Genomic DNA, 23,915 nt, shown 5'->3' with positions numbered 1-23,915 from the left:
TCCCTTCAACACAGAAATAGTCAGGACACAGTCAAGGTACATTCCCTAAAAAAGGGAAAGGTAGGGGAAACAAAACCAGAACTCCCTGGATGAAAAAGGAAAAAGAAATTAAGATAAGGAAGAAAACGTGTGCTTGTGTCAGGTAGAAAATACAATTCAGAACCAGGAGGAATACAGAAGGTTCCGAGGGGAGGTGAAAAAGATCATTTGAGAAGCAAGGAGGGATGATGAGAAAAGACTGTCAGCCAACAGTCTCCTGTCGGCAAATCAATAATGAAAAGGTGGTAAAAGGAAGAGTCGGGCCGATTCGGGATCTGAAAGGGACCTGAAGGGAAAAGGGGACATGGCTGAGGTATTAAATGAATACCTTGTGTCTGTTGTTACCATAGAGGTAGATGCCACCTGGGACAGAGTGACAGACAAGGAAACTCTGTCCCGAGAAGGGTTCAAAATTGATAAGGTGGACGTGTTGAATAGATGGGGTGAACGGGGCCTGGGGGGGTGGGGGCTTGGGGTGGGGAAGGGAGAGGTGGAACCTGGCCTCAGGGAGAAGTGAGTGAGTGAGAGATGAGAGTGAGTCAGTGAGTCAGTGAGTGAGTGTGAGAGATGGGAGTGAGTAAGTGAGTGAGTGTGAGTGAGTGAGTGTGAGTGAGTCAGTGAGTCAGTGAGTGAGTGTGAGAGATGGGAGTGAGTGAGTGAGTGAGTGTGAGAAATGAGAGTGAGTCAGTGAGTGTGTAGGATGTTTGCAGATGGTACAAAACTTGAAAGTATCGTAAACTGCGAGGAAGACTGTGTAGAACTTCGAAAGGACATAGACAAGTTGTTGGAGTGGACAGATTGGTGGCAGATGATGTTCAATGTGGAGAAAAGTGAGGTGATGCATTTCTGTAGGAAGAACATGGAGAGACAAAATAAAATAAGGAGTAAAATTCTTAAAGGATTGCAGGAGCAGAGGGACCTGGGTTATATATGCACAGATCATTGAAGGTGGCAGGACAGGTGGAGAGGGCAGTTAATAAAGCATACAATATTCTGGGCTTTACTAACAGGGGCACAGAGTACAAGAGCAAAGAGGTTATGCTGAATTTATACAAGACACTAGTTAGACCTCAGCTGGAATATCGTGTACAGTTCTGGGTGCCACACTATAGGAAGGATGTGAACACATTGGAAAGAGAGCAGGAGAGGTTTACAACAATGGTCCCAGTGATGAGGAACTTCAGTGGTGAGGATGGATTGGAGAGGTTGGGACTGTTCTTGGAGAGAAGAAGGTTAAGAGGATATTTGATAGAGATGCTCAAAATCAGGTCTGGAATGCACTGTTTGGAAGCATGCTGGTGGAGGAAGGTTCAATCGAGACGTTCAAGAGGATTTTAGATGATAATTTGAATAGAAACAATGTGCAGGGGTACAGGGAAAAGGCAGGGGAATGGCACTAAGCCATGATACTCATTTGGAGAGTGGGTACAGACACAATGGACCAAATGGCCCCCTTCTGCTCTGTAACAATTCTGTGATTCCTCGTCGATCTTCCATTTTCAATCTTCTATAAACTTGGGGTCATCCAGAACTCTTGTCTTAACTCACACCAAGGATGGGATTTTCCAGTGTCACTCACCCCAAAACTGGAAAATCCCGCCTGGGGTCAACGGACCTTTCCATGGTCTGTCCCGCCACCCCCCCCCCCCCCCCCCCCCCCGCCACCCCCCATTACCATTCCCGTGGTGGGCAAGGTGGAAAAATTCCCCCCCAACTCTCATTACTGAACATCAGGTTCTGGTTATCGATCGGTCAGCCAATGGAAACAGTTTCTTTTCATTTACTCTGTCTGAACTTTTTGTGATTTGATGAAGCCTCCACCAATCTCCTCTCCACACACTGTCATTCCTCACTCTTAGAAACATTCAGGATCCCCTCAAAAACCCTTCATCCCCCCTTAACGTCATTGGGTTTTTCTTCATTCTTTCATGGGATGTAAAGTTTATTTATTAGTGTCACAAATAGGCTTACATTAACACTGCAATGAAGTTACTGTGAAAATCTCCCAGTCACCACACTCCGGCGCCTGTTTGGGTACACTGAGGGAGCATTTAGCATGGCCAATCCACCTAACCCGCACATCTTTGGAGTGAGGGAGGAAACCGAAGCGCCCGGAGGAAACCCACGCAGATACGGGGAGAACATGCAGACTCCGCACAGACAGTGACCCAAGGTTGGAATTGAATCCGGGTCCCTGGTGCTGTGAGGCAGCAGTGATAACCACTGTGCCACCATGCCATCCCAAAAAAACTTCAAAAAAGGCATTTCACTGACGGGGTTGGGTGGGGGGCGACACTTTAGAAAGTCCTGGGGTCACGCAAGGTGTTATAGGAATGCAAGTCTTTCTCTCCAGAGATCAAGGCTGGAATTTTACCGCCTTGGGAATCAGAGCGGGCAAGGGGCGGAACATGGAAAGGTCCCTTTGACCTCGGGCGGGATTTTACAGTTTCGGGACGAGTGAGGCAGTAAAACCCTGTCCCAAAGGTTCATCTCCGCAGTGTGACAGGGAGCAAATCCAACTCTGTCAGCAACAGAACTGGCATGTTTGGATCAAGATCGGGGTGGCATGGTGGCACAGTGGTTAGCACTGCTGTCTCACAGCTCCAGGGTTCCGGGTTCAATTCCCGGCTTGGGTGACTGTGTGGAGTTTGCACGTTCTCCCCGTGTCTGCGTGGGTTTCCTCCGGGTGCTCCGGTTTCCTCCCACAGTCTAAAAAATGTGCGGGTTCGGTGCATTGACCCCAACAGGCGCCCCTGGCGACTCAGGGAATTTCACAGTAACTTCATTGCAGTGTTAATGTAAGCTTTACTTGTGATCAATAAACTTTAGATAAAATATAAATGTGTCTCAGGGAGCTTATTAAATGCTTGGATAGGGTTCCTAAAACCCAGAAGTTGAAAAGCAGTTGGTATCTATTCAGAAACGCAGAGATGGGGTTATTTGAAAGGTTGATACATAATTGTGTTACATGCGATGTTGCTCCGAGGTACACGCCCTGGGAAGGAGCAGAGAGAGATAGAGGGGGAGGAAAGTGGCGCAGATCCCCCTCTCCAGGGGAAATCACCGACTGTTGAACGCGGCGAGAGAGAGGGAGAGAGCGGTGTAGGTAGGGCGGACTCTAGGGGGCAAGGATTGTTTGTTGTTGCGTTTGCAGCGTTTGCCAGGACTGGTTATGTACCCGGAGAAGATCTGACACACAGAGGATGGTGAATCTGAGCAGGAAACTGAGAATTACAACCGATGGGAGGCTGGCCCTACCAAGCCTGGGAAGAGATGGTGTTTAAACGCCCTGTAGGAAAAAGGCAGTGTTTTCCCGGGTTGCAGAGGCACTGCTCTCTCTCCCCATCCAGGACCCAATAAAACAGGGAGACAAAGAGAGGAATACATTGACATTTCTCCAGCAAATGCAGTCCTATGGATGAAGACCTGGCGCATGGAGGTTATCGCATACTTGTGCTCAGGTAAGGAGACAGATTACAAATACACCTCCATCTACATTTTGACATTGATCTGAAACAATTTTTTTTGTGTCTCTTGCTCTCAAACTTCATCCCCACTCAGTGTGCTATCATCCTGCTTTCCTCACACATATTCTGAAATATAACAGAAGAATGTGTTGGTCGCAGTTTTGCAAAGAAATATTTGTACATTTTTAAAGAAAGGCTGTTTTGTGTGTCTGGGTGGATGTAAAGGGGTTTCTCTCGAAATACATTGTATCCCACCCCACCCCCTCCCCAAGACCTTAACATCCAATTCAATCAAATCACATTACTCGGGTAGTAATGATCCCTCGGATTTTCCCATTGCCAAGTGTTTGCATGGCCAATATGTCTGTCCCATCGCCCCAGTTATTCTCTCTCAACTGTTCCCCTGGCTGTTTATTCCCCTCGCTCTCTCTCCCGGGGTAGATTAGGAGGTTTCCAGCAGGCGAGGGGAGGGTGAGAAAGGATTGATTTTCCCCTGGGGGTGAAGTAGTTAGATGGCCCTGGGCTCCCAGACCCATGTCCAGTGCATAGGGCTACAATCACTGGTGTGACTCTGTGCTTACATAATGCACTCAGCAACACACTTAAAACAAGTCCCCCTCTCTCTGCAACACAGCCAGATTCAAGTAGCTCAAAGCCCACAACATTACACTCAGAACATGGTTCAGACATTCTGCTTTCATGTTCTGTTTTGTTTGGGAAAGTAATTTTATTTCCAGGGATGTAGAATGTTAATTCAGTCAGAAGCATCCAGGCACCCCGAGGGTTTTTAGGCAGACTGTTAAATTCCCAGCACTGCCACTTCCAATCTTATTTCAGATCTGTAGAGGGACTGGAGAGACAATGAAGATTCACACTGTCACAGGGTCTGTATTGAGGGAGTGGTGCACTGTCAGAGGGTCAGTGCTGAGGGAGTGCCGCACTGTCAGAAGGTCAGTACTGAAGGAGTGCTACATCGTCAGAGGGTCAGGACTGAGGGAGTGCTACATCGTCAGAGGGTCAGTACTGAGGGAGTGCTGCACTGTCACAGGGTGAGTGCTGAGGGAGTGCCGCACTGTCAGAGGATCAGTACTGAGGGAATGCTGCACTGTCAGAAGGTCAGTTCTGAGGGAGTGCTGCACTGTCAGAGGGTCAGTACTGAGGAAGTGCCACACTGTCAGAGAGTCAGTACTGAGGGAGTGCCGCACTGTCACAGGGTCAGTACTGAGGGAGTGCTGCACTGTCAGAGGGTCAGTGCTGAGGGGGTGTTGCACTGTCAGAGGATCAGTACTGAGGGAGTGCTGCACTGTCAGAAGTTAGTACTGAGGGAGTGCTGCACTGTCAGAGGATCAGTACTGAGGGAGTGCCGCACTGTCAGAGGGTCAGTACTGAGGGAGTGCTGCACTGTCAGAGGGTCAGTACTGAGGGAATGGCGCACTGTCAGAGGGTCAGTGCTGAAGGGGTGCTGCAGTGTCAGAGGGTCGGTACTGAGGGAGTGCTGCACTGTCAGAGGGTCAGTGCTGAGGGAGTGCCGCACTGTCAGAGGGCCAGTACTGAGAGAGTGCTGCACTGTCAGAGGGTCAGTACTGAGGAAGTGCCGCACTGTCAGAGGGTCAGTACTGAGGGAGTGCTGCACTGTCAGAGGGTCAGTACTGAGGGAGTGCTGCACTGTCAGAGGGTCAGTACTGAGGGAGTGCCGCACTGTCAGAGGGTCAGTACTGAGGGAGTCCTGCACTCTCAGAGAGTCAGTTCTGAGGGAGTGCCACACTGTCGGAGGGTCAGTACTGAGGGAATGCTGCACTGTCAGAGGGTCAGTGCTGAGGGAGTGCTGCACTGCCAGAGGATCAGTACTGAGGGAGCACTGCACTGTCAGAGGGTCAGTACTGAGGGAGTGCTGCACTGTCAGATGGTCAGTGCCGAGGGAGTGCTGCACTGTCAGAGCGTCAGTACTGAGGGAGTGCTTCATTGTTACAGGTTCAGTGCTGATGGAGTGCTGCACTGTCAGAGGGTCCAGTAGCAAAGGAGTGCTGCACTTTCCGAGGATCAGTACTGAGGGAGTGCTGCACTGTCAGAGGGTCAGTACTGAGGGAGTGCCAAATGTCAGAGGGTCAGTGCTGAGGAAGTGCTGCACTGCCAGAGGATCACTACTGAGGGAGTGCCGCACTGTCAGAGGGTCAGTACTGATGGAGTGCTGTACTGTCAGACGGTTAGTACTGAGGGAGTGCTGCACTGTCAGAGGGTCAGTACTGAGGGAGTGCTGCACTGTCTAAGTTCTATCTTTGAGATTGGATCTTCAGCCAAGGCCTGCTCAGCACTCACAAGTGCACCTGAAGGTCCCAGGGCAGCATTTCAATGGAGGACAGAAAGATTCTCCTCGGTGTTCTGGTCAATATTCATCCTTCCACTGGGAAAACTATCTGGTCACCCTCAGCTTGCTGTGTGCAAACTGACTGCCACATTCCCAACACTACAACAGCAATTGCGTAACCAGAGTACCTGACTGGCTGTGTTGACCTTTATGACTTTGGGGCAGTGCGGTGGCACAGTGATTATCACTGCTGCCTCACAGCACCACGGACCCGGGTTCAATTTCAGCCTTGGGTAACTAATTGTCTGTGTGGAGTTTTCACTTTCTTCCCCCGTGTCTGCGTGGGTTTCCTCCGAGTGGATTGGCCATGCTTAATTGCCCTTAGTGTCAGGGGGATTAGCAGGGTAAATATGTAGGGTTTTGGGGAATGGGCCCTGTTTGGGATTGTTGTCGGTGCAGACTCGATGGATCAAATGGCCTCCTCCTGCACTATAGGGACTCTATGATTCTGTGCCATCCTAATATTGTGAATATTCTTTATAAATAAAGTTTTTCTTTAATCTTTTATCACCAAATGCACGTAGGTGATATAATGTGTGCAATTCCCCTCACTGTATTGTGTGTTTCGCGGTTAAGGGTGTGATAGAAAAGTTCAAAAGTCACTGGTTGAGTAACACCGTGCTCGATAATCTCGTGATTCTCTTTGCGAATGAACCTATTGGATTCTAGTATTGAAAAAGGAGGGAATAGTAAGAATGGTAAGGTGCCTCATGGCAGCACAGTGGTTAGCACTGCTGTCTCACCAGGGACCAGGGACCCGGGTTCGATTCCCGGCTTGGGTCACTGTCTGTGTGGAGTTTGCATGTTCTCCCCGTGTCTGTGTGGGTTTCCTCCGGGTTCTCCGGTTTCCTCCCACAGTCCAAAGATGTGCAGGTTAGGTTGATTGGCCATGCTAAAAAATTGCCCCTGAGAGTCAGAGGGACGAGTTAGGGTAAATGTATGGGGATTGTGGTCGGAGCAGATTCGATGGGCCAAATGGCCTCCTTCTGCACTGTATGATTCTAATAATCTTTGCACCAGAGTTTGAACAAATAATGATGTAACAAGTGAGCCATTGCAATGATGTTTGTGCTTGAAGAACAGGATGCATTAAACTGCCCAATGCGCAATGCAATTTCTGCTACTAACGTGTCACCATGTGCAGCTCCCTATGTAATTGCTTTGGCTGTCTGAGGTCAGCTAGAGGCTAATTGCCTAATAGCAATTCCTGACATCAATTACAGGTCAGGCTGCCTTTGCCTCCCTTGCTTCACTCTCATTCGTTAAGAGTGTCAAAGTCCTGTCTGCCCTTTCTGGGTGGGTGTAAGAATTCCCACGGCGCTACGAGCAGGGCAGCTCTCCCTGACTAACAATGCCTCGCAGCTAGAACCATGAACAATAAACCGCTTACCTGAAAATTATCACATTGCTGTTGTGGGAGCTTGCTGTGCACCAATTGACCCTTGTGTTTCCTGCATTATAAACCTGATTGCACTGTCATTGGCTGTAAAGTGCCTTGGGATGTCCTGAGAATGTGGATAGTGCAGTAGAAATACAAGTTTGTTTCCTCTTCTCTGCAAAGTCTCTGAATATCTATGCTGCTATGGAGGGAGGCGATGGCCTAGTGGTATTATCGCGACTCTATTAATCCAAAAATTCAGTTAATGTTCTGGGGACCCGGGTTCGAATCCCGCCATGGCAGATGATGGAATTTGAATTCAATAAAAAATATCTGGAATTAAGAATCTACTGATGACCATGAAACCATTGTCGGAAAAACCCATCTGGTTCACTAATGTCCTTTAGGGAAGGAAATCTGCCGTCCTTACCTGATCTGGCCTACATGTGACTCCAGAGCCACAGCAATGTGGTTGACTCTCAACTGCCTTTGGGCAACTAGGGATGGGCAATAAATGCTGTCCAGCCAGCGATGCCCATGTCCCACGAATGAATAAAAAAATATATTCCCCCAGTGTCTTTCTATTTCAGGTTGTAGGAAGATAAAAGATATCGTTCTGAAGAAAGCTGTGATTTTCTTGTTTTTCTTTGTTTTACAGTTAGTCTTTTCTACCTTCCTCTCATTCTCGGGAGCTCAATCCGGATTGGTCTAGGAGGGAATCATTCGAACCTCTGTGAGTGACTCTGGTCATGTGACTAATTTACCTGTATTTGCAGCGGGCGTTAATGGGACTGTTTCCCCATTGGACAGAAGAATGTTCAGCAATATATTCGATCCTCACCATCTTCCCCCGTGCCTGCCCCACTTTCTCCACACAGTCCCGACTTCTCACAGTGCCAGGGACCCGGGTTCGATTCCCAGCTTGGGTCACTGTCTGTGCGGAGTCCGCACGTTCTCCCTGTGTCTACGTGGATTTCCTCTGGGTGCTCCAGTTTCCTCCCAAAGTCCAATGATGTACAGGTTAGGTGGATGGGCCATGCTAAATTGCCCCTCAGTGTCAGGGGATTAGCAGGGTAAATATGTGCGGTAAAGGGGATAGGGCCTGGGTGGGATTGTTGTCAGTGCAGGCACAATGGATCGAATGGCCTCCTTCTGCCCTATAGCGATTCTATGATTCTATGATTTCCTCTCTGCTGAATGCATTCAGTTAGTTTCTGAATCCAATTCCAAATTAGTTTAAGTTTAAAGTTTATTTATCAGTGTCACAAGTAGGCTTACATTAACACTGCAATGGAGTCACTGTGAAAATCCCCTAGTCGCCACACTTCAGCGCCTGTTTGGGTACACTGAGGGAGAATTTAGCATGGCCAATGCACCCTAACCAGCATGTCTTTCAGACTGTGGGAGGAAAACAGAGCACCCGGAGGAAACCCATGCAGACATGGGGAGAACGTGCAAATTCCGCACAGACTGTGACCCAAGCCAGGAATTGAATCTGGGTGCCTGGCACTGTGAGGCAGCAGTGCTAACCACTGCGCGCCACTGTGCCACCCAAGTTGTTCTTCCCCAGGACTTTATCCCCAAGTTATGTGACCGGAAAAGTTCTCTCTGACTTCATTTCCTATTTCTAAATTTGTATCAGGTGTGGCTCAGTTTGAAGTACTCTCATCTCTGATTCAGAACACGGTGTCTTTGAATCCCACGCCAGAGTTCTGAGCTCATAATCAAGGCTATCACTCCCAGTGCAGCGTGAGGGAGTGCTGCATTGTCAGAGGTGCTGTCTTTTACATAAGATGTTGAATTGAGATCCTCTCTAGCTCTCAGGTGGATGTAAATGACCCAGAGCATTTTTGTTTAAATAGAACAGGTGATGTTCTGACCAATCCTTATCCCTCCACCAACATCACTAACATTGGTCATTCTCACACTGCGTTTTGGAGAAACATTGGCTGGAATTTTACCGGCACGTCTTCCCCGATTCCGGGGACGGGCGAGGCTCACAGAACGGAATTCTCCGTTCGCCTCGAGCGGGATCGTACGAATCGCGGGCGGACGTGTAAAATTCCGCTCATTGTGTGTGGAAATTGATTGCTAGCAGTGATTAACACATCAGAATGTACTGCATCCGTTATAAAGCACTTTGGGAGAGCCTCAGGGTATGGAAGACGCTATACAAGTAGAAAGTTTCCTTTCCCTTCCCAACACTCTCGCTTTCTTTTTTAAACTTGTGTCCTTTGGGTTTTGGGCCTTTCAACGCAGAGAGCAACTCACCTGGATCAACTTTACTGATTTCCTTCAGCAGAGGGTGGCACGTTGGCACAGTGGTTAGCGCTGCTGCCTCACAGTGCCAGGGACCCGGGTTCAATTCCGGTCTTGGGTGGCTGTCTGCACATTCTTCCCGTGTCTGCGTGGGGTTCCTCCGGGTGCTCCGGTTTCCACCCACACTCCAAAGATGTGTAGGTTAGATGGATTGGCCATGGTAAATGTGAGGAGTTACAGGAATAGAGTGGGGGAGAAGACCTGGGTAAGTTACTCTGTCAGAGAGTCGATACAGACCCGATGAGCCAGATGGCCTCTTCTGCACTGTAGGGATCCTCTGATTCTATGATAAATTACGCCCAACTTCCTCAACCTTTGCCTATCATTTAAATTTCTTATACCTGTAATCTTGTTTGGTGCCCCCTCCCTGTCCAAGGGTAGGTGACCAGAACTGTTCAGATACACTGAGCAGAGTCTGCCCAGTACCCATCAGCTTAGGCCAAGTGGCAGCATTTCCAGCTCCACATCCACCTTCAGGCGGCAGACGAGGCTTAGGTTTCACAAGCCAGACAAAGGATGGCAACTCCAACAGTGCGGAACTCTTTAATTGCCGCACAGGAGCCTGGATTTTGTGCTCAAGTCCTGGAGTGGGATCTGAATCCAAAGCCTACCTGTTCAGAGTGATGATGTGGAGATGCCAGTGTTGGACTGGGGTGGACACAGTAAGAAATCTTACACCAGGTTAAAGTCCAACAGGTTTATTTGGTGCTACCCTGTTGGACTTTAACCTGGTGTTGTGGGACTTCTTACTGTGTTCCGAGTGAGACCAGGAACAAGCATTCCTCCATCTTTCCACATGGGCTTTCTACGCATGCCCGTGCCAATAACTGAGCGTGAAATCTCATTAGGATCAACGATATCCGTTAACGTATTAAAATGACGTTATCCCACATTTCACAAGGGTATTTTTTTCCGTGCAAAAAGATGGTTGTACTTCATTAAGGAGCAGGGATTCTCACTGGTTTCCAGGGACTTGTGTATCCCAGTGGGAACAAGTTTCCAAATGAAGGTGAGACCCCAACCTGCCAGCGAGTGATATGTCAGCAAGGCTCTCCAGAGAGATTGCAAAGAGAAAATTTCAAAGACCAAAGATGGAGAAATAAGGAGGGGTGATCATAAACTGGGTCAACAAATTGGGTTTCAAGGAAAAATTGTTACCCTTTATCCCTGGTGCTGTTAAAGTTGCATTTGATGCCTGGGATAAGTCATCTAGTTCCAATGCCACCAGGCTTGATACCATCATTGATTCCATCATTGGGTGGCACAGTGGCACAGTGGTTAGCACTGTTGCCTCACAGTGCCAGGGACTCAGGTTCGATTCCCAGCTTTGGGTCACTGTCTGTGTGAAGTTTGCACATTCTCCCCGTGTCTGCGTGGGTTTCCTCCAGGTGCTCCAGTTTCCTCCCACAGTCCAAAGATGTGCGGGTTAGGTGGATTGGCCATGTTAAATTGCCCCTGAGTGTCAGAGGGAATAGCTGGGGCAAATGCATGGGGTTATGGGGATAGGGCCTGGGTGGGTTATGGTCAGTGCAGGCTCGATGGGCTGAATGGCCTCCTTCTGCACTGTAGGATTCTATGATTCTATGATTATCTCCTTAGCACAGGACACATGTGAGTCAGGAAGGTGGGTGCAATGAGAAGAAAGGATTTCAGGGTCACTGACTGACTCACCTCTGAGTTAAAAGGACATGGAAGGGTTCAGTCCTGACCAAAGACTTGAGCACTTCCAGAGCAGTACTGAGGGAGTGCTGCACTGTCAGAGGGTCAGTGCTGAGGGAGTGCCGCACTGTCAGAGGGTCAGTACTGAGGGAGTGCTGCACTGTCAGAGGGTCAGTACTGAGGGAGTGCTGCACTGTCAGAGGGTCAGTAATGAGGGAGTACTGCACTGTCAGAGGGTCAGTACTGAGGGAGTGCTGCACTGTCAGAGGGTCTGTACTGAGGGAGTGCTGCACTGTCAGAGGGTCAGTACTGAGGGAGTGCTGCACTGTCAGAGGGTCAGTACTGAGGGAGTGCCGCACTGTCAGAGGGTCATTACTGAGGGAGTGCTGCACTGTGAGAGGGTCAGTGCTGAGGGAGTGCCGCACTGTCAGAGGGTCAGTACTGAGGGAGTGCCGCACTGTCAGAGGGTCAGTGCTGAGGGAGTGCCGCACTGTCAGAGGGTCAGTACTGAGGGAGTGCCGCACTGTCAGAGGGTCAGTGCTGAGGGAGTGCTGCACTGTCAGAGGGTCAGTACTGAGGGAGTGCCGCACTGTCAGAGGGTCATTACTGAGGGAGTGCCGCACTGTCAGAGGGTCAGTACTGAGGGAGTGCTGCACTGTCAGAGGATCAGCACTGAGGGAGTGCCGCACTGTCAGAGGGTCATTACTGAGGGAGTGCCGCACTGTCGGAGGGTCAGTACTGAGGGAGTGCCGCACTGTTGGAGGGTCAGTACTGAGGGAGTGCTGTAATGTCAGAGGGCCAGTACTGAGGGAGTACCGCACTGTCAGAGGGTCAGTACTGAGGGAGTGCCGCACTGTCAGAGGATCAGCACTGAGGGAGTGCCGCACTGTCAGAGGGTCATTACTGAGGGAGTGCCGCACTGTCGGAGGGTCAGTACTGAGGGAGTGCCGCACTGTTGGAGGGTCAGTACTGAGGGAGTGCTGCACTGTCAGAGGTGTTCTCCTTCAGCTGAGATGTTAAGCTGAGGCACTGAGGGAGATGGAAGATCCCACAGCCACTACATTGAAGAAGAGCAGAGGGGTTACCTGGTCCTCTGGGCTTGAATCTATCAATAAACCAACATTACTAAAAACAGATGATCAGCAGACTGCCGTGACCAGGTTGTTGCTTGTGGGATCTTACTGTGCACAGATTGGCTGCTGTATTTCCTTCACTACAAAAGGGGCTGAAATTAAAAATGTGCATCATTGGCTGTATAAGCTCTTTGAGTCATCCTGAGGTCATGAAAGATGTTCCAAAAAAGCATGTTCTTTATATCATTAAGCCTGGGATTAATGTTCACACCCCTCGCTTCGGAATGGTCAAAGTTACACGATATGGTTCCAAAAACCAATGAATTAATTTTCAAATTGATGTTTGGATTCTCGTAACTGCCGAGTGATTCCATTTCCAGAAATTAGTGAGTGTTTGTGCAATAACTAGCCTTAGACCTGTATGCAGGTGAGGGCAAATAATCAGCTCGTTGTTCCCAGTGCTGATCGCAGACAAGGCCTGGCTGTGAGGCATTCCACAGTCGAACAGCCTCCTGACACACAGTTTCTTGGCTTGTACGTAAGAAAATACAACTATAGAGTGAGTTAAGTTTGGGGCATAACTATCCACAGCTTAGAGGTCACTCCTTCCTGGAAACGTGGTAATTGGGAGCTCTGGAAGATAGGAACAGAAAGAGGCCATTCAGCCCCTCGAGCCTGCTCTACCGTTCCATTAGATCATAGAATCCCTACAGCGCAGAAGCTGGCCAGTTGGCCCATCAAGTCTGCACTGACTCTGCGAAAGAGCATATTTCCCAGACCCTTTTCCTGTAACCCTACATATTTACCCCACTAATCCATCTAACCTACACATCTTGGGACACTAAAGGGCAATATTGCATGGCCAATCCCCTAACCTACACATTTTTGGACTGTGGGAGGAAACCCACGCAGACACGGGGAGAACGTGCAGACTCCACACATGGTGGATTTCTACCTCCATTTACCTGTCTTTGTTCCACATCCGTTAACTTTGTCAAACAAAATTTCTCCCAATCTCAGTTTTGGAGTTTTCAATTGACGTCCAATCTCGACAGCTTTGTCAGGGAGAGAGTCCCCAATCGCCGCTATCTTTTGTGTGAAAAGGGTCTAAACATCAGCCCTGAAAAGAACCTCGTGCTAAGTTTAAGATAATGTCCAAAAGAGAAAATGCTGGAAAATCTCAGCAGGTCTGGCAGCATCTGTAAGGAGAGAAAAGAGCTGACATTTCGAGTCCAGATGACCCTTTGTCAAAGCTGGTCATCTGGACTCGAAACATAGGTTTATAAAATGATGAAGGGGACAGATAGAGTGAACGTTCAAAGATTATGTCCTCGGGTGGATGGAGCTATTACAAGGGGGCATAACTATAGGGTTCATGGTGGGAGATATAGGAAGGATGATCAACGTAGGTTCTTTACTCAGAGTGGTTGGGGTGTGGAATGGACTGCGTGCAGTGATAGTGGAGTCAGACACTTTAGGAACATTTAAGCGGTTATTGGATAGGCACATGGAGCACACCAGGATGATAGGGAGTGGGATAGCTTGATCTTGGTTTCAGATAAAGCTCGGCACAACATCGTGGGCCGAAGGGCCTGTTCTGTGCTGTACTGTTCTATGTTCTATGTTCTATGTACCCAAACACATCCTTTAATCATCAAGTGGCTATTCCTTACAGAGGGCTAGAATAATTGCAAGGACTGAATGGCCACATAACACGGAGGAGTCTGTATTATTAAATGGTTTCAAGAACAAGATAGGTATATTTCTGATAAAAAAACGGGGTTAAAGGGACATGAGCAATAGGTGGGGAGGTGGATTTGAGACCAGGGAGAGATCGACCATGATCTGATTGAATGGCGGAGCAGGCTCGAAGGGCTGAATTGTCCACTTCTGCTTCTAATCCCTATGTTCCTCTGTTCCTACCTGAGCCAGGTGCAGACTGGCGCTGGAGGTGCCAGGTGAGGAACATTAGCATGCTGGACTGGTGTGGGGCAGAAGGATTCCTTTCCCTAGGACGCTGGTGCCAGTTCTGGCATAGCGATGGGGTCCACCTAAACCAGGACATGTCCTAATGGAGAGGATGAGCAGGGAGGTGGGAAAGGCTTTAAACCGGGAAGATGGTGGGAAGCAACCTACAAGGGACATGAGCAATCAATATGTGAACAGGAGAGATCGGGAAATAACCAAGTCAGCGAGAACATGGATACCATGGGAATGAACAGAGTTCTAGAACAAGAATCCAAATAGATGGTTAAACATAAAGTGAGAGGAAATCCTATTAAAAATGAGTTAAATTATCGATAATAAAGGAGGAGAGATCATTTGTTGAGTGGAATCAGACACATTAGGGAATTTCTGAGACAAAACAGCAGAAAACTCAGGGCTGGTAATTAAACATTGCACGGTATAAAATATTTAGAGAAGATAGAGGAGGAAAAGGAAAGATAAAGCAGCGTATTGGGGATAACAGGTAGTGACAGCAGCAGAATGAGATATAACAGCAAAAGAAAAACAGAATCCTTATTGATAAAGATAAAAGGTGATAAAGGATCAATCACACTGACTGGTATCGGCTGTAGGCCATCTCATAATGAAAGGGAAAGGGGAGAAGGCAAATGGCGGGACTGATGTATGAGGAGAGATTGACTGGGTTTGGATTGTTTTCGCTGGAGTTCAGATGCATGAGGGAAGATCCCATAGAGATTTATAAAATTCTAACAGGACTAGACAGGGTAGATACAGGGAGGATGTTCCCGATGGTGGGGGAGTCCAGAACCAGGGGTCACAGTCTAAGGAATCGGGGTAGACCATTTAGGACGGAGGTGAGGAGACATTTCTTCACCCAAAGAGTGGTGAGCCTGTGGAATTCATTACCACAGGAAGTAGGATGACAAAACATTGGATGTATTCAAGAGGCGGCTGGATATAGCACTTGGGGCGAATGGGTTCAAAGGTTATGGGGAGAAAGCAGGATTAGGCTATTGAGTTGGATGATCAGCCATGAACGTGATGAATAGCAGAGCAGGCTCGAAGGGCCGAATGTCCTCCTCCTGCTCCTATCTTCTATGTTTCTATGTTTCTATGTAAAATATATAGAACATAATTCATAGAACAGTACAGCACATAACAGGCCCTTCGGCCCACAATGTTGTGCCGAGCTTTATCTGAAACCAAGATCAAGCTATCCCACTCCCTGTCATCCTGGTGTGCTCCATGTGCCTATCCAATAACCGCTTAAATGTTCCTAAAGTGTCTGACTCCACTATCACTGCAGGCAGTCCATTCCACACCCCAACCACTCTCTGCATAAAGAGCCTACCTCTGATATCCTTCCTATATCTCCCACCATGAACCCTATAGTTATGCCCCCTTGTAATAGCTCCATCCACCCGAGGAAATAGTCTTTGAACGTTCACTCTATCTATCCCCTTCATCATTTTATAAACCTCTATTAAGTCTCCCCTCAGCCTCCTCCGCTCCATAGAGAACAGCCCTAGCTCCCGCAACCTTTCCTCATAAGACCTACCCTCCAAACCAGGCAGCATCCTGGTAAATCTCCTCTGCACACTTTCCAGCGCTTCCACATCCTCAGGATTCCATGCAGGCAGATTAGGGAATTGAGCAAAAAACATAAAGTAAATCTTGTGCCCCACCCCCCCACCCCACCCATCTCCCCCCCACACACCCAGCTTTCAGAGCGGCGAGCAGATATGAGGGAATAAAAGTGGATGGCGGAGCGGAAGGCTTGGGGGTGGATTGAGAGGCAGATGCCATTTGTCACCTACCCTCTTCATTGAGATTTTACCAGTGACAGGGTAAGTATGTGGCATCCCATCTGCCCTTGGACCAATTGCTCGATTAATGGCCACTTCAGGGCCTTCTTGTACTGCCGCTGACATTTTACCAGCAGTGGGGAGTGTCCGTGCCACGTCCTGTTCAGGCATCCTGTGCCCAATGGGGAACAAAGAACAAAGAACAAGAACAAAGAACAATACAGCACAGGAACAGGCCCTTCGGCCCTCCAAGCCCGCGCCGCTCCCCGGTCCAGGATTGAATCCTGAATCCAGGATCCCCGCCCAATTTTCCAGCCTATCTACATACTAATATCCTGTCCACCGAGCTGTCCCTCACAGCTACGATGCTTTGTTCATCACAACCTATTAACTCACCCCCACCCCCCCAGAACCTCCTCTCAGAGGGAAGGACCGCCTCCACATGTCCCCACCCCCCAAAAAAAACTTTCAATCACCACACCTGACCCCCCCCCCACCCCCCCCACCCCCCCACCCCCCCACCCCCACCCCCAACCCCAACCCGGCCAGGGCCTGCCTAACTGGCACCACCAAAGCCTCTGGACGTACCTGGTCATGGGCTAACTGCAGTGCCAGGAGTGGCCACTGCTCCCGGTGGCACTGCTGGAACTGGAAGGCTGCCAATCATCAGATTGGCCGACAGGTCTTGGAGTTGGAGCTTCCTCCCACATGGGGTCAGGAGCATAACCTAAGGCAGTAAACGGTAAAGTCCAGTTGTGGCTTACGCGACTGGCAGAGGGGGGCACACTCCTGACTTTTCAAAGGTTGGCACTTCCTCCATAAAAATTTCCAGCCATAGAGTAACAATCATGGGGGATTTAAACTACCCTGATATCAGGTTGGACAGGAGAGGAAGGTAAAGGAAACAGGGGAATGGAGCCTTCACAATGTGTACAGGACTCTAATCCAATATTCAGAGTCGGTTAGCTCAGTTGGCTGGACGGCTGGTTCATGATACAGAGCGATGCCAACAGCGTGGGTTCAATTCCCGTTTCAGCTGAGGTTATTCAGTAAAGTCCTGCCTTCTCAACCTTGCCCCTTGCCTGAGGTGTGGTGACCCTCAGGTTAAATCGCCACCAGTCAGCTCTCCCCCTCAAAGTGGAAAACAGTCTATGGTCCTCTGGGACTATGGCAACTTTACCTAATCCTATACCCGATGAGGAATTGGATCCAATAATGATGAATGAACCAAAGCAAATAAGAGGAGTAAAAGTAGGGGAGCATCCTGGCAATAGTGACCTTAACATAATAAACTTTAAGGTGGTGGTAAAGGTGAATGTAAGGATAATGAAAAGCATAATGGGGAAAAGCTGCTTTTGAGGGAGTGTGAATAAAACTTGGGAAAGTAAAATGGGAGCAATGCTGGCAAACGGGGATGTAGAACAAGATTGGGAAACACTTAAAATTGTGTTCAACGCAGTGCAGGAAAAATATATTCCACTACAAGGAAAGAACAAACTAAAGACCCGTGGGACTCCATGAATGAATACAGGTATAATGAAACAGCTGAGGAAAGGAAAAAAAGGCAGACATTAAGTACATAGATTTCAGAGGAGTGCATGATCAGACAAAACATGAAGAGATTAGAAAAGTCATAAAAACATTTAGGAAGATAAAGAGGAACTATGAAATTAAACCATCTGGGGAGAAAAACAACAAAATACTTTACGGGCAAGTCAATAAAAAGGGAAGGTTGTATTGGGAATAAGACTATTAAGAGATAGACAGGAAAATGTTACAGGTTGTGTTAGAGAGATGACAGAAAAATTAAATAATTCTTTCACTTTGATATTTACCATGGAGATAGAACCTGTCGACATGATACTGAATTATTTGTTAGAAACATGCCAGAGTACTGGTGGATAGCTAATGTAATTCCGATAATTCAGACAGATGCCCAGGGACTTACAGACCAGTCAGGTAACTTTGGTGGCAGGAAAAATAATGGAATCCTGATTGAAGGGGAGAATTGAAGAGCATCTAGGAATGAAAATTAAAATAGTGATAAGTCAGCACAGAATTCAAACAAACTTTGGTTTGAGCAAACTTGGGAGTACGTGTGCAGTTCTGGTCACCATATTATAAAAACGATAGAGAGGTCCTGGAGAGGGTTCAGAGAAAATTTACAAGGATGTTCCCAAAAATATCAGGAAAGGATCGGCCCACAGAGTCAAAGTTCACAATGCAAAATGAGGCCATTCAGCCCATCAGGTCTGCACTGGCTCTCTGAAAGAACATTCCACCTAATCCCATTCCTCTGCCTTATCTCCGTCACGTTGCACATTCTCTCTCTTTAGATAACAATCCAATTCCCTTTTGAGTACCTCGATCAAACCTGCCTCCACCACCTCCTCAGGCAGCTCATTCCAGACTCTAACCACCCTCTGGATAAAAACATATTTCCTCACATCACGTCTATTCCTTTTGTCCATTATTTTAAATCTGTGTTCTCTTGTTCTTGATGCCCTCTTGAAAGGGGACAGTTTCTCACTACTTACCCTGTCCACCTCCTCAAGATCTTCACTATCTCTATCATGTCTCCTCTCAGCCTTCTTTTCTCCAAGGAAAACAGTCCCAACCTCTGCAATCTATCCTCACAACTCCAGTTTGATCCTTGGAATCATTCTTGTGAATCTCCTCTGTGCTCCCTCCAATGTCTTCACATCCTTCCTCAAGTATGATGCCCAGAGCTAGAGGCAGTCTCCAGATGAGGCCCAGCTAGTGTCTTATACAAGTTCAACATGACCTCCTTACTCTTGCACTCAATGCCACAATTAATAAAAGTTGAGGCTGTATATTCTTTATTAACTGCTCTCTCACCATGTCCTGCCACCTTCAATGACTGATGTACACACTGAGGTCCCTCTGTTCCTGCACCTCCTTTGGAGTTTCCTGCTGGCTTTCTTTAATTATCCTACACCTGTCGAAGTGACTACTAATTTTGTCCAGAATTATAGTTTCCAGAAGATTCCCAGTCACTGAAGTCAAACTGACTGGTCTGTAGTTACCAGCTTTATTCTTCGTGAACAAGCGTGTAACATTCGCAATTCTCCAGCCCTCCAGCACCACCCCTGTGTCTAAGGAAGACTGGAAGATTATCACCAATGCCTCTGCAATTTCCACTCTCTCCTCCCTCAGTATCCTTGGTAAGATGCTATTTCGGAGAGTTGGTGCAGGATTGGTGGGCCGAATGGCCTTCTTCTGCACTGTAGTGATTCTGTGATTCTAAGTGCCCCACTGGCATTGGGCGCTGTGGCATTTTCAGGTGAACAAACGAGCTCACAAATACCTTAACTGGTCCATCAAAATTAGAATTTCCTACATTTTTCTCCCAACATCCATTCCAGCAGCTCAATCTTAAACAAAAGATTAAACAAAAACGGGGCAGCACGGTGGCAGAGTGGTTAGCGCTGCTGCCTCATGGCACCAGGGACCCGGGTTCAATTCCCGCCTTGGGTCACTGCCTGTGTGGAGTCTGCATGTTTTCCCCATGTCTGTGTGGGTTTCTTCCGGGTGCTCCGGTTTCTTCCCACAGTCCAAAGATGTGTGGGTTAGGTGGATTGGCCATGCTAAATTGCCCCTTGGTGTCAGAGGGACCAGCTAGGGAAAGTGCATGGGGTTATGGGGATAGGGCCTGGGTGGGATTGTGGTCGGTGCAGACCAGATGGGCCAAATGGCCTCCTTCTGTACTGTAGGATTCTATGATTTTAGACAGCGGTGACTTCATTCCCAACTTATGGCATCATCTCCAAGTCAGCCTTGATGGTGGGATGAACTTTGGAAACTTGACACTTGTTATGTGCTTGGGTTGGTAACAAAATACAACTGGATTGAATGAGAAGGGGTTCGGGAGTGTTTACAATGGGAATGAATGGGTAGGTGTTTGCAGCGTTGGGATTGATGTAATGGGAGTGGATGGACATGTTTTTGCATTCTACACAATGGGAGTGATGGGGGAAAGGGCTCCCATGGGATTCGATACATTGGGGCTGAATAGGAATGGATGAGGGCCATTGGAATTCTGTACACTGGGAATGAACAGGAATGTGTTGTCACAATTCCATTCTGATGTATTGATCAGGAACTGACTTTGACTCGTTCTGCAGCAGAACTTATGTCCACTTCCTTTCATTTCATCAGCTGAACAAAACATACTGCCGTGTAAGAAGGAAGAGCTACAATGTGGCGGCTTGTGTCTCCTCAACTGGTTGCGTTGTAACTACAGGAAGGACTGTGGCCGAGAGTATACCTCCATCAAATTAATTTGTTCAAGTAAGTTCTGTCTTTGGACCTATTTCACGCCACAATGTGTACCAGGAATCAGACACAGCTAAATAAACATTGAATCCAGCCAATTCCATTGACCCTCCTCATCATATTCCTGTCCTCACTTTCCTCATTGATATACAAACTCTCTGTCTTGTATGTTTGAGTGGTTCCCCTTCCAAACAATTCTCACCCGTCATCTCCCAAATCTGCTGAGGTTTGCTGGGATAGGGATCTCCTGGGTGTCACTTGGCCAGGTGATCTTTCACCATGCACAAGTCTCCCAGCTATGGGCAAATTGTCTTGTGGATGATACCTTGGGAGAGATGAAGGCAAAGGGAGTAAACCCTGATAGCACACCCAGAGGAGAGCCCAAAGGCAGATTGATGCCAAACTCTGTCATCTTTCCAATAACTCCTGTAACCAAGCAAATGCTCTGCATTTCTTTGGCATTAACTGGGGAGGTTGAGAGGGGACATTGAGGTTTGGACAGGCCAGAATCTATATAAATTTGCTCCGTTGAAAGGAAACGCCAGTTTTGTTGAACGCAGAGTTGACTACCAAAGCGCAAAGCGTTGTCTCACAAGTTGGATGACTACCAGAGAGAGTACGTGTGAGATAGTTATTTAACTAGAATATTACAACCAAGACCAATCCTGTGCTCAGAGACCATTCAGCCCAACTACTCCATGTTGGAATTCATGCTTCACTTGAAACTCCTTCCACCCTGCTTCACCTCACTGCTATCCACATATCTTGCATTTCATTCTCTTTGCTGTGCGTATCCGGGTTCCTCTTCAATGCAATTATATCATTCACTCAACTCTTCCAGATTCTCACTCTTCAATCGGTACAGAGATTTCACCTGAATTCCTTCTTGTGTTCATTGGCTGGAAAAAGGAGGCAGTTGGGATGCCAGGATTGGGCAGCCTTCATCTCCAATAGAGAATACAGGACCCCACCCACCCCGCCCCACATGCACAGGAAAATCCGCCCCGCCCCCCAACAAATAGAATCCCGGCAGTGCAGATGGAGGCCATTCGGCCCATCGAGTCCACACCAACAGCAATCCCACCCAGGCCCTCTCCCCGCAACCCCACGTAATCCCCCTGACACGAAGGGGAAATCCCACCCAGACCTGTTGCCCGTAACCCCAAGTATTTACCCCGCTAATCCTCCTAACCTACACATCTTGGGACACTAAGGGTCAATTTAGCATGGCCAATCCACCGAACCAGCACGTCATTCGGACTGTGGGAGGAAACCGGAGCACCCGGAGGAAACCCACACAGACATAGGGAGAATGTGCAAAGTCCACACAGATAGTGACTCGAGGCCAGAATTGACCCCAGGTCCTTGGCACTGTGAGGCAGCAATGCTAACCACTGTGCCACCATGCCACATGTGTGGAAAGGGAACCCCCCCCCCTCCCCCCACCCCCGCAATGGAACTCCCCTGAGGACCACCCTCCCCAGCACTGCCCTCTGGCACTGCCCCCTGGCACTGCACCCAGAGTGCCAATGGGCAGTGCAAGGCCCCTGTCCCCCCAACTCACCCAGCACTGCCAGGCGTGTCCCTCTTCCCCCAAGATCAGGACTTACCTGTGCACCCCCCCGCACCACCACCACCCCCCCCCCGCACCCCCCCCCCCCCCCACCCCCCCACCCCCCACCCCACCCCACAGAGTATTCTCTCCGCCTGGTTTTCAGTTTTGATAAACAGTCACACACCAAGTTCCAAAAGAGGGAGAACAATATGATAGGGAAGCCCAGTAATTATATTAAAATTTATTGAAATAAGGTTACCAACCATCCCTGGACAGGAACCTCATTACATCACCAATGGGAGGGGTTGGAGCGGAGATGCGGAAATCGAGAACTCACCAGCAAGATTCCCGTTTTCCAAGTCTTGTGAGATGTTGTGTTCCAGTCCTTGTTTGTGCTCATGACGAACACAGGCACAAAATCACGGCACGTATCTCGACAAACCAGCTTGGTGTTGTGTTTACGTTTCTTTATTGACCAAGTTTGTGTTTGTTGCTGTTGTGGTTGGAGCATTGGTGTGTTTTCCAGTCAATGAATGGTGTTTATATTGTGAAATAATGTACAGTGATCACTGGAGGGATGTGTATATTTACACCCTCAAGCAACATGGATCTTGCAGATATACAGAGGGTAAAATAAGAACAATGTGGGGGAAACACTCCGGTCCGACACCGTCTGCTGGAAGAAAAACAGAGTTAATGGCTGGGATTTTATGATCTCGCTCGGGCGAGGCTCATAAAACCCCGCCTGAGGCTAACGGAGAATTCCATTCTGCCAGCCTGGGGTGCCAGGGCGGAATCGGGGCGGGCGTGGCAGTAAAATTCCAGCCAATGTTTCAGATCAATGACCTTTGATCAGATGCCCATGTTGTTGGCCAGGGCCCCTCTTCCTGCACGCTGACTCTTTCTGCCATCTTCAGGAATCTGCCTTATTGCTGACGTTTCGAGTCCATATGACCCTTTATCGAAGCTTTGAAAAAGGGTCATCCGGACTCGAAACATCCGCTCTTTTCTCTCCTTACAGATGCTGCCCGGCCTGCTGAGATTTTCCAGCGTTTTCTCTTTTGGTTTCAGATTCCAGCATCCGCAGTAATTTGCTTTTTTCCCCAGTACAGGGTTGTAGGAAACTCTGATTTGAATCCACCTGCAGCACTGTGTCCAGTTCTGGGCACTGCACCTCAGCACAATATACTGACCTTGACGAGGAGGCCCTTCAAACTGAGAATTGTATTGGGGCTAGACAAGGACAGGTTGTACTGATTAGTCTTTAGCATCCTTGAGATTAAAAGGCCTCCCAATCAAGGTGTTTTAGACATGGGCGGCACGGTGGCACAGTGGTTAGCACTGCTGCCTCACAACGCCAGGGACCCGCGCTTGGGTCACTGTCTGTGTGGAGTTTGCACGTTCTCCCCATGTCTGCGTGGGTTTCTTCCAGGTGCTCCGGTTTCCCCCCACAGTCCAAAGTTGTACGGGTTAGGTTGATTGGCCATGATAAATTGCCCATTAGTGTCAGGGGGAATAGCAGGGTAAATACTGGGATCGGGCCTGGGTGGGATTATAGTTGGTGCAGACTTGATAGGCCGAGTAGCCTCCTTCTGTACTGTAAGGATTCTATGATTCTATGATATGATTCACTGCTGCCTCACAGCACCAGGGACCCGGGTTCGATTCCTGACTTGGGTCACTGTCTGTGTGGAGTTTGCACGTTTTCCCTGTGTCTGCATGGGTTTCCTCCGGGCGCTCCAGTTTCCTCTCACTCTCCAAAGATACGCAGGTTAAGTGTTTTGGCCTTGATAAGTGCATGGGGTTATGGGGATGGAGTGGAGGGCAGGACCTGGGTAGGATGCTCTTTCAGAGAATCGGTGCATTTTCGATGGGCCGAATGGACCTTTTCTGCACTGTGGGGATTCTGTGATTGATTCTATGATTAGCTGTCTTGAAAGGGTAGTTAAAGGAAACACAGCAAAACATCCCAAGGCATGTCACAGTCAGGA

At 48.5% G+C, this 23,915-nt stretch overlaps 1 protein-coding gene across 1 annotated transcript in view; it reads left to right on the top strand.

Moving 5' to 3' along the window:
• The first annotated feature begins 3,447 nt into the window (after nt 1-3,447).
• bean1 (brain expressed, associated with NEDD4, 1) overlaps nt 3,448-23,915 on the top strand; it is an 87,797-nt gene continuing 67,329 nt past the window's right edge. The window contains exons 1-3 of the mRNA XM_078210530.1: nt 3,448-3,500; nt 7,908-7,982; nt 20,253-20,384. Coding sequence (XP_078066656.1) covers nt 3,458-3,500; nt 7,908-7,982; nt 20,253-20,384 — 250 coding nt within the window. The 5' untranslated portion in view covers nt 3,448-3,457. The remainder of the gene's footprint in view (nt 3,501-7,907; nt 7,983-20,252; nt 20,385-23,915) is intronic.

This window comes from Mustelus asterias, chromosome 4 (assembly GCF_964213995.1).
Source record: "Mustelus asterias chromosome 4, sMusAst1.hap1.1, whole genome shotgun sequence".
Taxonomy (NCBI): domain Eukaryota; kingdom Metazoa; phylum Chordata; class Chondrichthyes; order Carcharhiniformes; family Triakidae; genus Mustelus; species Mustelus asterias.
Note: the sequence above shows the minus strand (reverse complement) of the source record. Positions and strands in the feature narration are given on the sequence as shown.